This window comes from Fukomys damarensis, unplaced genomic scaffold (genome assembly GCF_012274545.1).
Source record: "Fukomys damarensis isolate Sample0158 unplaced genomic scaffold, DMR_v1.0_HiC HiC_scaffold_19, whole genome shotgun sequence".
Taxonomy (NCBI): Eukaryota; Metazoa; Chordata; class Mammalia; order Rodentia; family Bathyergidae; genus Fukomys; species Fukomys damarensis.
The window spans coordinates 35817472-35830969 of NW_022900931.1; the positions used below are offsets into that span (position 1 = coordinate 35817472).

Consider the following 13498-nt stretch of genomic DNA (forward strand, 5'->3'; position numbering starts at 1 on the left):
TGGGGAGGTGGCCCTCTGGCCTGGGAGGCGGGCTGCAGAAGCAGGCTGCTTCCTCTTCCGGGGCAGGCACTGCTTAGGGTCAGCGTGTGTCCCTGGCTGCCTTTCACCGGGGTACACATTAAGCTCTCCTTTCTTCCTCTCTTTACTCAGGAGAGTAAACAAGAGTTTGCATATTCCGAAGCAGGCTGCTTTTGTACATGAAGTTAAATTTTGATATGTGACTAATTAATTCAACAACAGTGCTTCAGTGGTTCTCACCAGCTGTTTTATGTGTGATTCGATATTCTAGCAAATGTTTCCCGGGTGTGGTTTCTTTCTACTTTGTCTCCCAGATGTGGAAGGTTAAGACTCTCCAGGGTCTCCAAACCTAAATTTGCTTTTGCTGTTGACTTCTTAGCATCAGGATTTGTTATTGAGATTTAAAATCATAGGACAGTAGGAAACATTAAGCCATTAATAACACTGAGACTTTCCAGTAACAGGCAGTGGGGAGCAAATGATGCTTATTTATTTATATTCTCGTTACTGTTTCTCTTTCGTGGTTTAGAATATATAAACAGCCCAAAAACCAAATAATCTCAAACTCTAGGAATCTCCAAGGTCTTGAGACCTTCTGCTGCATTCCCCCCATACTTCTCAGAGTCAGGTTTAGCTTCGTTTCGTGTCCCCTGGAAATGGGAGCAGCTGGTTCTAGGAACTGTCTGGAGGTGCAGAAGCACTGTTCCGTGGATCTCTTCACTGAGCTGGGTGGAGATCTGTCTGTCAGGGTTCAAGAGCTGCTCATTAGCAGATCTTTAAAGCGTTGAGCTGCGGAAGAGACGTTGGAATAAAATGTGCTGTGCAATTTTGTTTCCAATTAGAAAGCTGAAGAGGAGGACGTTGTTCTCACTCCCGATGGCACCAGGGAGTTTCTGACATTTGAAGTTCCGCTCAATGACTCAGGGTCTGCCGGTCTGGGTGTCAGTGTCAAAGGTAACCGGTCCAAAGAGAACCATGCGGATCTGGGAATCTTTGTCAAGTCCATCATTAACGGAGGAGCAGCATCTAAAGTAAGCACGTGTCAACTTCATAAGCGTGCGTTTAATTCCCACCCTATCCCCGTTTTTAAAGCATCTCAGTGAACAGGTGTTCTCTGGCTTCTTCGCAATGCCCCAGCCCTGAGCAGAAACCTAGGGGAACTGTCAGGGACGTCCTTTTGGGAAGGGAGCCCTTCATTTCATCTCCCGGGAGGATAGACACAGGACGACGACCCGTGGGGAGGCTTAGCGCGGTCCCTGCATCCAGTACAGGTTAATTTCTCCCTCCCTCCTGCCTGTGGGCCCCTTGTTCTGTTTCTCAGCCTGGAGAAGCTTCCTGGCTGGCTGCTAAGGGGGTACTTGGCTGTAGCTGTCTGATTGCCTTGAGCTCTCTCCGGTCTTGGGTTGTAAATAACCTCTGTGAGTTTTTCTGAAAGCCAGAAAGCAATCACTTTGTGTCCTTTGAATTAGTATGCTATTTGGTAAACAGATTATGGTAATGACTTGATTTACAAATGTATATATAAATGATCAAAATAGACACAGGCCACAATGGCTGCTTAGATTTTATTATGTTAGTGTTCAATGGGGCATAATCCATTCGGATTAACGCTTCTCAGCCCCGTTTTCTTGGCTTTGTTTTAATGTTTTCAACTAAAAGGAGAGGGATTTCTTTTATAGAAGACTATTTTACAGCACTTCTTTTACCTGTTTTCTTCCCAGGATGGGAGGCTGCGGGTGAATGATCAGCTGATAGCAGTAAATGGAGAATCCCTGTTGGGCAAGACAAACCAAGATGCCATGGAAACCCTGAGGAGATCCATGTCCACCGAAGGAAACAAGCGCGGGATGATCCAGCTCATCGTGGCGAGGCGAATAAGCAAGTTCCATGAGGTAACAGGTCCAAAACCCAGAGCCGCCGTGCCTGAAAGTACAGTCTCATTTCTGCCCTAACCTTGAGCCAAAAGGTCGGGGCCCAGACCTCACTGCAAAGGCCTGTGTTTCCTGGCTTCCCGAGGGCCACCCAGTTGCCCTTTGTATTCTTTGTTGTGTGACCAGGGTGTCAAGTGTGTCCTCATAGTCTCAGTGTTGGCTCAGCAGACAGCACAGGGTCTCCGGGTGCAGCGCCGAGCTCTCTTTCGCTCCAAGCCTGCCCTGGTCCTCAGGGGCCTCCTGTCAGCCCTGGGCCCGGGTACAGCGGCTGCTCCTTGCTGGCTCCTCCCAGGTCTTTCTCCTGTCAGTGCTGAGCCGCTGCTCCTCCTGGGCCGTCTCTTCTCCATGGACCCCCATTTTAGAGCTTGGTGTCATGCGACCCCGAGGTGGTTCTGAATGGACGCCACAGCTGGTGGAGCCTTGCCTAGCATGTGCAGGGCCCTGGACTGATCCCCAGCGCTGACACTGAAGTTTTCTGAAGCATGGGATTAGGAGTGAGAAGACCCTGGCGCCCCTCGGGAAGGGCGAGATCATCACCTTTTCCAAATAGGTGAAAACAGCATTTGAGAGTGGAAGGTAAATGATACATAGATTTGGTAATAAGCAGTGGAATCCTGGAAACCTGCATTGTAAAGATTCATTATAGATGACGCAACATCCCTGAAAATGTGTCAGACTGCAGAGAAGCACTTGCCGTTTTGTTGTTTTTGTTGTTTTTGTTGATGTTCAGACCCCCACATTTTAAAATCAAAGAAGATAAAATTACTAGCAGATGATGCGTACATTGTTGTAGTCTTAATTTTAAATCTCGTTGAATATGTAAAGTCCTGTGATGACCACTGAGCCTGTAACACAGTCACACTGTGCCAAGCAAATGTAAGCTTGGACTCAGTGGGGAGTCAATTAGAGGGGACCGATTTTGAAAGGACCATTGATTATGTTTACATTTCTGCACTTGCCAAAGATAGAGTGAGCTAGCAACAAACAACTTCCTACAACAAAGTAGCAGTATGTGCTTTTTCGCCCACCTCCGTACTGAGGATTGAGCTATATCCGCAGCCATTTATTTTTATTTTGAGATAGGGTCTTGCCATTTTGCTGGGTTGCCCAGGCAAAGCTTGAACTTGGCAACCCTCCTGCCTCATCCTCTTAGAGTGCTGCGTAACAGGTGTGTGCCAACATGCTCAGTTAGAGAACAATGTAAACTTACTAACAATTTCAGAAAGAAGTGCAGGACAGACATCCATTCATGTAGGATTAATATAGAAGCTAACCAGAATAGGCTGCTGGAAAACTTACTCTTTCTCGTGTGTGTGTGTGTGTGTGTGTGTGTGTGTGTGTGTGTGTGTGTGTGCTGTTGCTGCTAGGAACTGAACACAGGGCGTCACACATCCTTGGCAAGTGGTTTTCCACTGAGCTACTTCCCAGCCCTTAACTGATATCCTTGCATAGCACTGTTTTGGTTCCTAAAATCACTAACTGATCTTTTAACATAAGTCCTGTGCAGTGCTGGATGCAAACTGCTCAGCAGTAAGTTTCCGAGACACATTTTTTCTGTATTAGATCACTTCTCCTTGGGGTACTGAATACTTTTGCATTCTGGAGATCATCATCCACTTGACAGATGTTTGCTGAGCAGCTACTATACTTCAGAACATGTGTTCGGTCCCGGAAGTGCAGCATGGGAGAAAACAGATGCCGTGGCCTCCTGTCCTAGACTTGTATTCTATGAGGCAAAAGACCATCTCCTTAGTCCCATTAAAAACAAACTAAAATTAGTGATGCCTCCTCCAACTTTGCCTTCACAGAAACCATTGAGTTGTAGGGGACCCGAAGTGTCAGAAGTACCCTGGAGATCAGAGCTCTGCTCCCCTCTGCTTCCCCAAACAGCAGCAAAGCAAACCTCAGCAGCCTGAAATGTTTTGATGAAAGCTGATTTTATTCCCTGTTGCCCCATAAAAGACATGAAACTGAAATCCCACTGAAATATCTGTGTCGCATTTACTCCTACATAAGAATTCACGAGAATGAAAATGATTTAAGTAAGGGAACAGCTGCAGCAGACAGTAATATACTTTAATATTCAATATTCCTCATGGTACCATTTTTGTGCATTGCTGGTTATTACTATTTCTTAGGACAGAGTAAGCTTATAAAGCAATTATATTAAAAATCATATCGTGAGTGCTGTGCTTTCTTTGTAATACTTGTGAGGAGCCTTTTGTACTGACAGGGTTTAACTAGAGAATTATGTGAAGACAGAAGGACTCAGTGCAGCCCCCGCAAGGCGTGAGGCGGGATTTGCTGCTGTTGTACTTACATCGCCGTAGGAAAGCCTGTCCCCGCGGCCCCGGGAGGGTGTGCGTCCATCGTGGCGGTCAGTATTGACACAGCTCAGGAGGCCTTGCCATCGTGAATGCACCTCAAGTCCAGACAGGGTAGCAGACCCTCTGCTCCTGCTCCCACCGGCCACGCAGGCTGTCCACGCTGCGACACAGAGCTGCGCTTCACCTCACCTGCACGCTCAGCTTCACGCCAGAGGAGATGAGGATTTGCAGGCGCAGGCTGCTGTACTGTGTCACATTGTTCCTTCCCTTACCTCAGTGCTTTCCTTAGCCTCCTTCACGCTGCTTGCCAGGTTCCATCTTCCAGCCCCGGTGGGCATTAACTTTGGTCCCTCTGCAGCACAGGCGGGTGCGGGCTGGAAGCTGTTTCTCACTCCATTTCGCTGGACCTTTCGGGAGTTCTTTAGCACCACCTCAGCCTCAGAATGCATCCATCCCTGCGCCCTTCTATTTTAGGGTGACTGGGCGCTGGCTCCTCCCTCTCCTCTCCTGGCTATCCTGTCCTGATTTCCAGGGCTCCTCGGAGCTGTTTCCTCCTCTGCACGTGTCCCTAGCTCTTCTCCATGCTTGGTCGCCCGTTACCACCTCCACGGCTGGCCTTTCTCTGTCCAGGTTCTGCACCTGGGGATTCAGCCAACTGCAGACGGAAAGTGGTAGAGAGAGGAAATGGCTTGTGAACACAGCATTGCAGATTCATTTGCAAGCCCTCCCCAGTACTGTGGGCGCTGCGGTATAACCACCAGGACCCCGACATTGACACTGCGTTTCACCGAGAGATCCGGAGCACACAGAGCATGTACACAGGGTCTGTGGTTGCTGTGTCCTGTGTACAAGGCTCTGCACCTGGGTCTTGCTGTCTGCTACCCAGTACCTGCAGGGAGTCCCGACAGGCCCCAGAGAGTACTAAGGCACAGCTGTGTGCTCATGCACCCCTAACCCTGTTTCCAGGTCACAGTGCTCCTCTGCCACCAGATTGCTCCATCTGACCCCATGGGGACGCTTACGGTGTCTTCAGGCACCTGCCCACAAGGTCGCCTATTGCTGCGGGCTCAGCAGGCACAGATGTGGGGGTGACTCTGGGCTCTGCACTCTCTGGGCTGTGTCTGTGGCTCTGTCCCCTGGAATCTCCTCCTGTTCCACTGTCAGACCTCAGACGCCCTCTCCCAAGGCTCACAGCCGCAGCCTTCCGACTGTCCCTGGGTCCGCTCACTTGTCTCGGTGCTGCCAGCCCCTGTGGACATCCCCCGAGCTCTCCCTTCCTGCCCCAGGGTAGAGAGCCAGCACGTGGCCCAGGACAGGCCTGACGTGCCAGCCCCAGCCCCGGGATCCCGCTGCTCAGCACTTGTCCTGCTGAGCGGGAGACCTCTGTCCTCTAGGTCTCCTGCGAGCTGTCACATTCCGTTCCTAGCTCACTTTCAGCTTCAGCTCCCTATTCTCCAGGTATCCGCTTACCTCTGTGCACCCTCCTCCGCCCAGCAGCAACTCTAGTGCGTTCTGCTTTCTTGACGCTGCTGGAATTGTTAGCGCTGAGCTGACCGGCACCTACCGTGTTCCCATCCGTCTGTTGCTGAGAGAGACAGGCCTAACAGCGGTGTTTTTCAAAGCACAAGAGAACTGGGGTGGGGTTAGAGTGTGAAGCTCTGTGCTCACCACCAGGCCAGCAAGAATGGGGGCAGTGATTTTGGATGTCCTTGGCCTTCCGATCTTACTTGACCACATTTAAAAACATCTTGTAAGCATTCATTGTTTGTTTTTTTTCTTTTTCAACAAACAGAAATGGCCTATCCTTATTTCATATTTTGCACGATGTAATGTTTGGAGAGGCACATTGTTTTTCAAGTCCTGACGTTCTTGCCCATGGTTTCAGCCCTGGATTACACAAAACACGAGAGGGAAGTGGACATCAATTGCCACAGAGGACAGATCTGTAGCAGACAGAAGGAGGGTGGAGAGGCTGCTTTTGTATTTATGGAAAATAACCCGTGTCTGAGAATTATGCTGATTTTAAATATTTTAAGGAAATTAGTGTTTGTAGAAATGGCTATAATTTATCATAGCTCCCAGTTATTTCATGATGTCTGTTAGAAGTGATTTTATAGAAAGCCTTGTCTCAGCTCCCCAGGTGGCAGGATTTAGTCATCAAGGACAACTTTAAGATGAGTTCTTTCTCCGGATTTAATCCTCTTAGAATCAGAAAGCTATTTTAGAATAGGAAGGGGCCTAAGGTATCATTTATGATTCTTTTCATTGTATGTGAGAGGAACAAATTCAGAGAGGCCAGATGATTTGCTTAACTGGTGCAAAGCCAGGGTGATGGCAGAGTCATTTCGGAGCAAGGTGCTCACCCCTCTCGCACAGTCTGGTTCTAATTGGCTGTGCCTGGATCGTTCAGGCAGTGTGCGACCCGTGCTGTTGGACAGTTGCATGCATAATGAAAGTCTGAGTTTTGAATCACCTGGACTCTGTTAAGCTTGGCTTCCGCCCTGTGGGACACAATGGCTTGGGAGTGTATCTCACCTCTTCGATTCTTGCTCTTGCCAAATAGAGATGTGAAGGAAATTAGCCGTGGTCCTGCCTGAAAACAGAGCCTGAAACTATACTTAAGGTTAAATGTCATTGAATTTCTGCATTGTGCTGTGCCCTCAGTTTTCAAGACTTACGTCCACACAACCTAGTATGTCATTTAAAGGAAAACCTGAGGCATTCACTTTTCTAAGGAATGCATTTACTAAGCTAGTTACTCAGCAGCCTAGCCAGCACTTGCTCCATGCCACATTGGAGATAAAACAAAAAAGAGTATGTTGGTAAAGTCTGAAATATCAAATAATAAGACCTCGCTAATTGCTAGCCAGGATGCGGATTTTAGTTTTCTAAAGAGATAAGGCCACACCTGTGCCAGCTTCCCCTTGGGTATAGAGAAAGTGCTCAGGTGTACCTAGTTCACATGAAAGACATCAGCTGACCCACTACTGTCATGCATACTTAGAACAAAATGAGATTTTCCTAAACCCCACAGGAATCTCATTAGTTTCTTTAAAGGAAAGCAAGATTTTAACTTTATCCAAGAGCAGAAGCATATGCCAGTAATGAAAAGCATTTTCACTGGACAGTGCTCAGTCTTTTACTGTGAAAAAGCATTTATTTTTCTAGTTAAAAAACAAGATATAATTTGAATACTCTTTTCAAAAACATGCCATATTTACGTTGTTTTATTTTTCAATCCCATTTTTCACACCTTTTAAATAAAACTATAATAGTAATAGTGGGGTTCTGGAGTGCTAGAGATTCTTTCCAGGTTCTTGGTGTCTTGAGCAAAAAGTTGGACAAGAATTGTGCAAGACATAGTAAGGTTTCGCATTTATTAAAGGTAAGAAAAGAAGACTCCTCTTCAGAGAGAGAGTAGACCACTGAGAAGGACAGAGCACAGTGACCGCTTGGTCAATGACTGCCATCTTCTGTATCCCTCACTCCTCAGGCTGATGTCAGCTGTAGGCTGACTATCAAAAACTGCTTGATCTCCTCGAGAATTAAAGATAGCATTTTCTGATTGGTCCTGGGGATGGGGCTTGCATGCTTGTGTCCCGAGAGATCCCTGGATAGCTGTGATTGACTGGACACACCCACTGACTTAGCCATCTGGCCACACCCAGTGATGTCCATAAGAATACTATTGATTTAGTAAAAATGAGAATTTTTTGACTTGTGATATATACACTTTCAAATTACTTTAAGCAAAACACTGTATCACTTATACTTCTGTCAATATTGGTTCTCTTGCTTCAACCTAGACCTAATTTTGACCTTTTTTTGGGGGGGAGGTCTTGATATGTAAGTTAGGCTGACCTTGAACTCACTGTGTAGCCCAGGTTGGCCTCGAACACACAGCAATCCTCCTGCCTCAGCCTTCTCCAGAGAGCTGAAACTACAAGTATGCACCACAATGTCCAGTTTAGACCTGATTTTGTTCTTTAATAGGTAGGAAAGCTGTCCTAGGAAAAAGTTGAGGGGACAAACAACAACTGCTACTGGGAACCAAATTACGTTAGATTGCAGAAGCTTTGCACTTTCAGCCACAAAGAGAGAAGGACATGAAAAGTGCAGTTCTCTTTACTTTGGTTTTCTCCTCTAATTAAGCTTAATTTTAATACAGGGGCATCACCCTGCCTCCTTTTGCTGCTAGCATACCACCTGGCAGATTTCAGTCCCCGAAACTCATTTTCTTGAAGTAAAAGAAATTATCAAAAGATTTAAAACAAAACTGTGTACCCCATCAGTTTTTTTTTTTTAAACTGCAGAAATTAAAAGGCATTGTGTGCTCTGTTAAATATTTGTGTAGGCGACTATGGATGTCTTCATTTAAATCCTCCTTTTCAGATGCAAATTAGACATGGGTTGAGGTAGGGGAGGTGTAGAATCCTTTCCTTGGAAATGTTCAAGTGCAGGCCTTCTCCCAAACAGAAGTCTTACTGTTTTTCTCTTAAAAGCCTACATGTACAATTTTTAATGGAATCTTTATTTGACGTTTTAAAAATAGCCTCTTGGAATACTTAGGGATTGTTTTATGAAGGAGGTTTACGCAGGCTTTTATCATTCAGAAAATTGCAGAATTATATAGTTGAAGTAAATATATTTTCGGCAAACTTGAGGATATGTTTAACATCTCATATCTGATTGTATAGCAAGCGGGACTTACATAAAGAAACGTGGATAACAAGTGCAAAGGTTTTTGTTGTTAGTTTCAGACAGGGTCTTTCTATAAATTTCAGGCTGGCCATGAACTCACAATGTAGCCCAGGCTCACAGCAACCCATCCTCCTGCCTCAGCCTCCCGAGTGCAGGGATTACAGCCTTGGCTACCATATCCAGTTAAACAAGTGTCTTTAATGTATGTACTCATTTAAAACTCATAGTTTTATGTATTTGTAAAGAGGCATAAAGAGATTATTAGGCAAATTTTTCCAAGAAAATAGAGTGCAGACCCTCAAGAGAGAGGTGCATTATAGTCATGGGCTTTTTTTGGTGAAAATCTGTGGAATTTGTAAATCTGTAGAAAATTTGGGCTTGATTTATAGGAGAAATGTGATCGCCCACCCACAGATAGGAAGATAACAGCTCTTTCCACTTCGCCCTAATCTTCTACTTCAAAAGGGTGGCCATTTTGCTGGGGAAAGGCGCAGCTCAGTCTGTTTTGTTTATTTTTTTGTTTGTTTAAGACAGGTCTCATTTTGTAGCCCAGGCTGGCCAGGTGATCCTCCTGCCTCAGCCTCTGCAGTGCTGGGATCACAGGTGTGCACCACCATGCCCACTTTATATATATTTTTAAAGATGGATGATGTAGGATAGTTTGCCCCCAAACAGTCTTTGAGACCTTTGAATCTATCACTCTCTCTTGTCAATAAGATAAGCTATTTATGATATGTAAGGGATTTGGGGAGTGGCAGGCGTGAAATAAAAATCTCAGGATTTTAAAAGTGGGCTTCTCCTTAATGGTATAAGACATTAATTTTATTTGTTTTTTGTTTGTTTGATTGATTTTTGCTTTTATTTCCCCAGCGTATTGACTTTTAGGCATTGTGTTCTTTCACAAAACGTTTTTTTATTCATTTACACCCTAGATGTTAATTATTTAATTTACTTTTCAGTAAAGCTGCCCATTGTCATCAGCAATTTAAAAAATAAAAACCTAATGAAACAAATCCTCGTTTCACAATCTAAACCTTATTGAGTCTAATTCACGGGCGCCCAAGTTTATTATTCTCCGGCAGCTTGAGGCCTCAGTTGTGTTGACCGGCAGTGCTTTAAATCTCCCCGGTGCTTATCAAACCAGGAGAGAAAAGTCCACAGCTCGCAACTTCGTTAAATATTTCATTTATATTAAACACATGATAGCTTCGAAGAGAAATACTAATTTGTTCCAGGGAAGGAACCTCAGTGGCTGTGGGGACGCGGAACGCGCAGGCTGCTTCCGGCCCTGCTGGCTGGTCTCTGCCTGTTCTGAGCTCCCGAGCTCCCGAGCGCCCCCTCTGGCCAGCCAAAGGCTCCTGGGCAGTCGGTTTGGAGCCCAGCCTTGCCGCCTAGCGGTGTGGGCCTTGGTTAAGTCCACTGTTCCCCTTGCCGCAGAATTGCTTCAGGCCCTTCCTAACATAGATATCTTCTCCTTAACATCGCATTACTCTGTGTGTGGGTTTTTTTTTTTTTTTTTTTTCCTTTTTTTGAGACAAGGTCTTTTGCAGTTTAGTCAGAGGGTGCCTTCAATTCACTATGTAGCCCAGGCTGGCCTCAGACTTGTAGTGATCCTCCTGCTTCAGCCTCCCTGGTGCTAGGATTACAGGTGTGTTCCCTGACACTTGGCTTTTCTTCCTTTTAATTCTGTAAAGAATCTCTTCTAAGGAATGCCACATACCGTTTTAATTCATGGCCATAGAAAATCATTATTATTATTTTTTTGCTCATTAGTAGATGGCATGTTTTTCACACATACATTAGTGGGCTTCCTTAATGGTATTTGGTTGGTCCTAGCTTCTCTCTTACTGTGCATACTCTTAAAAGTGCTTTGTCTCAGCTCCTCACTGCCCACACTGAAAGGTGACAGGAAGTTGGTACCACGATTGCTCTGAGTTTTTACCCAGAGGCATTCAGATTCAGTGTATTGTTACGGTACCCGAGTTGTCAAGTAGAGGCGGTCCTAATTGCACCACACATGTGCAAACCGGTACTAATTGTTGGGTGTATTAAGCATTCTGTTGGCATAAAAGCTGCAGCAGAAGTCCAGCTTCTGGTCTGGCAAAGCAAGTCTTCTACGGAGCAGTGACAGTAAAGAAATAAACTATAACTCACATTGACTTAACAGATACTAACAGTCACACTGAAAAAATAAGCAACAACATGAGATTAAGAAGAGGAGCTTTTAATATACATATTTTTCCTCCGATGGTTGGAATCTGACAGAACTTCATGGGAGGCACAGGATAAAGTGGCACAGAAAGTTGGTCATTAGGCACAGCTGTCATCACAAATTACTTTGGTACAGGGTGAAAAGTTCTAGTTCATTTGGTACCCAGTTGGATACAGGCAGTGGGCAAGTTGTTACAATTCCCCCCTGCTGAGCACGGGCCTCCAGTACTGACTCTTCTCCTGCCCCCCTCTCTCCAGCTGAGGTCACCTGGGAGCCCCCCTGGCCCCGAGCTGCCTATCGACACGGTGCTGGATGACAGAGAACGGAGAATTTCCCATTCCCTCTACAGCGGACTCGAGGGCCTGGACGAGTCGCCCAGCAGGAACGTGGCGCTCAGCAGAATAATGGGTGAGTCAGGTGTACTGTGCATCTCCGCCCCTGGTTGTGCCCTCCCTGGCTCAGGGAGAGGTTAGCGATGTAATATTCCTGCATGGGGGAGGCCCGTGTTTGCGTGAGGAAAGCACACGGGTGCCTCGTAACCCCCAGGAAGCGTTAATGTGGGAAGAGGAAATCAGCACACGGATTCCTTACGTGAGCTTTAGATCCCGTAACACGTGGGAAGGGCAAAAGAGAAGGACCGGGAAGAAATGATTTCCAGAGGTGGAGCTGTTCTTAGCTTATTGGAGAGGAGGGAAGCTGTGTGTGTTAAAAGTCAAAATGGAGCGGTTTATGGCGAAGGGTCCATAGTCACGACACTTGCAGCAGGGCTTGGAGGGAGAGGAGGGATACTATCCCCGTACCTCAGACGACTGCGTGCAGTGCTCCCACTTATGTGGTTTGTACTTAGTCGGGTGCTTGTGTGTGTCATGCGTGCTTCTGTTCCCAGCTTTAGTTTATAACCCTGAATCTGGTCTTCTGGAGCCTTTGTTTGGCCTCAGCCCCACACTGTCCGCCGGCCCACGTGGGTGACGAGGGATTAGCACAGGCTCTGCACAGTTCGAGGCCGGGCTTACAGAATCCCTCCTCTTGGGATTTGCTTGGGAGGTTTTTCAAATTTAAAACATAAGATGCAGTTGTGATTAAAATAACACCTGACATAAAACATTTGTGTTACTGATGTTTTTTCACAAGGCTCTCATTTAAAGTAAAACCCGAAGTTTAACTCCATTTTGAGTACCTGTAATACATATTTTTTTTTTTTTTTTTTTTTACGGGGGCTTGAACTCAGGACCTTGTGCTTGCAAAGCAGGTGGTGGAACCACTGAGCTAAATCCCCAGACCCTTGTAATACAGATTTAATGCAATTCAAGTTTCCATTCTGGAGCTTCATGGAAACAATACTTTGTTTAATTGATCCATGGTATTTATGGAGTGATTCCCAATGGCAGGACAGTATGTACAGACTCTTGCCCTCAACACGAAGATGAGTAATAAACAGTTTCTGCCTTCAAAGAATTGGACATGATAGAAAAAGAAACATCAACATGAGTAGGACAGCTTTCTTTCTGCTAATCTTTTGCTTTCTGGTTTGGAAAAATTGCTTAATTCTCAATTTCTCATCTTGTTAAACATAGAACTTGTACGTGCCAATCTCTGGTTTTCCTCTGCCAGCCAGTTTCTTTTCACGTGCTTGGCGTAAGAAGGTCAGGGAAGGATGCTTCACCTGTTGGCTTGAACTCTTGCTCGGCGGGGGGAAGGCTTTTTATACAGTTTACTGGCGCTAGTCAATGTTTGTCATCACTCTCGACTGCTGTTGGATTTTCCATACTTTCCTGCCTTTGGTGTAAAACTTTATCTTTCCTTTACCTGTTCTTTTTTGTGGATGGAATTTCAGACCCCTTGAGAGAGGAGTGTGTGTGTGTGCCTCGATCTGTGTGCATACAAAGTGATACGCTGTAATCTCCCCTTTATTATAGGAACGTAGGACTTGCCATACTGAATCAGACCATTGGTCCACCAGTTCCTGAGGGCTGCGTCCTGCCTCCAATCCCCGATGCTTCAGAGGAAGGCGAAAACCTAAAACTAAAACACAAACCAAAAAACCCTCCCAAGTTTTCACATAGTGACTTGTTGAAATGCTATATGTATGGGTTGAGGAGTTCTTTACTTTCTCCTAGTCGCTCAGCAGATTTTGGTAGCTATGACTGTTAGTTTTCCTTGGCTGGTGTTCTAGTTGCCATTGTTTTGTCCCTGCTCTGCTAGGTATGGGTTGAACTCTCCCTGTAACAGGGTTCCCCCCCAGCTCTATGCTTTGTGATGTACCGTGTATGTCCTTTTACCCTTTTGGCTGGGGACCAGAGTGACAGATT

At 45.8% G+C, this 13498-nt stretch overlaps 1 protein-coding gene across 1 annotated transcript in view; it reads left to right on the top strand.

The window, feature by feature from the left end:
• Pard3 (par-3 family cell polarity regulator) overlaps positions 1 to 13498 on the top strand; it is a 558608-nt gene that overhangs the window by 323510 nt on the left and 221600 nt on the right. The window contains 3 exon segments of the mRNA XM_033765663.1: positions 861 to 1049; positions 1740 to 1910; positions 11447 to 11597. Coding sequence (XP_033621554.1) covers positions 861 to 1049; positions 1740 to 1910; positions 11447 to 11597 — 511 coding nt within the window.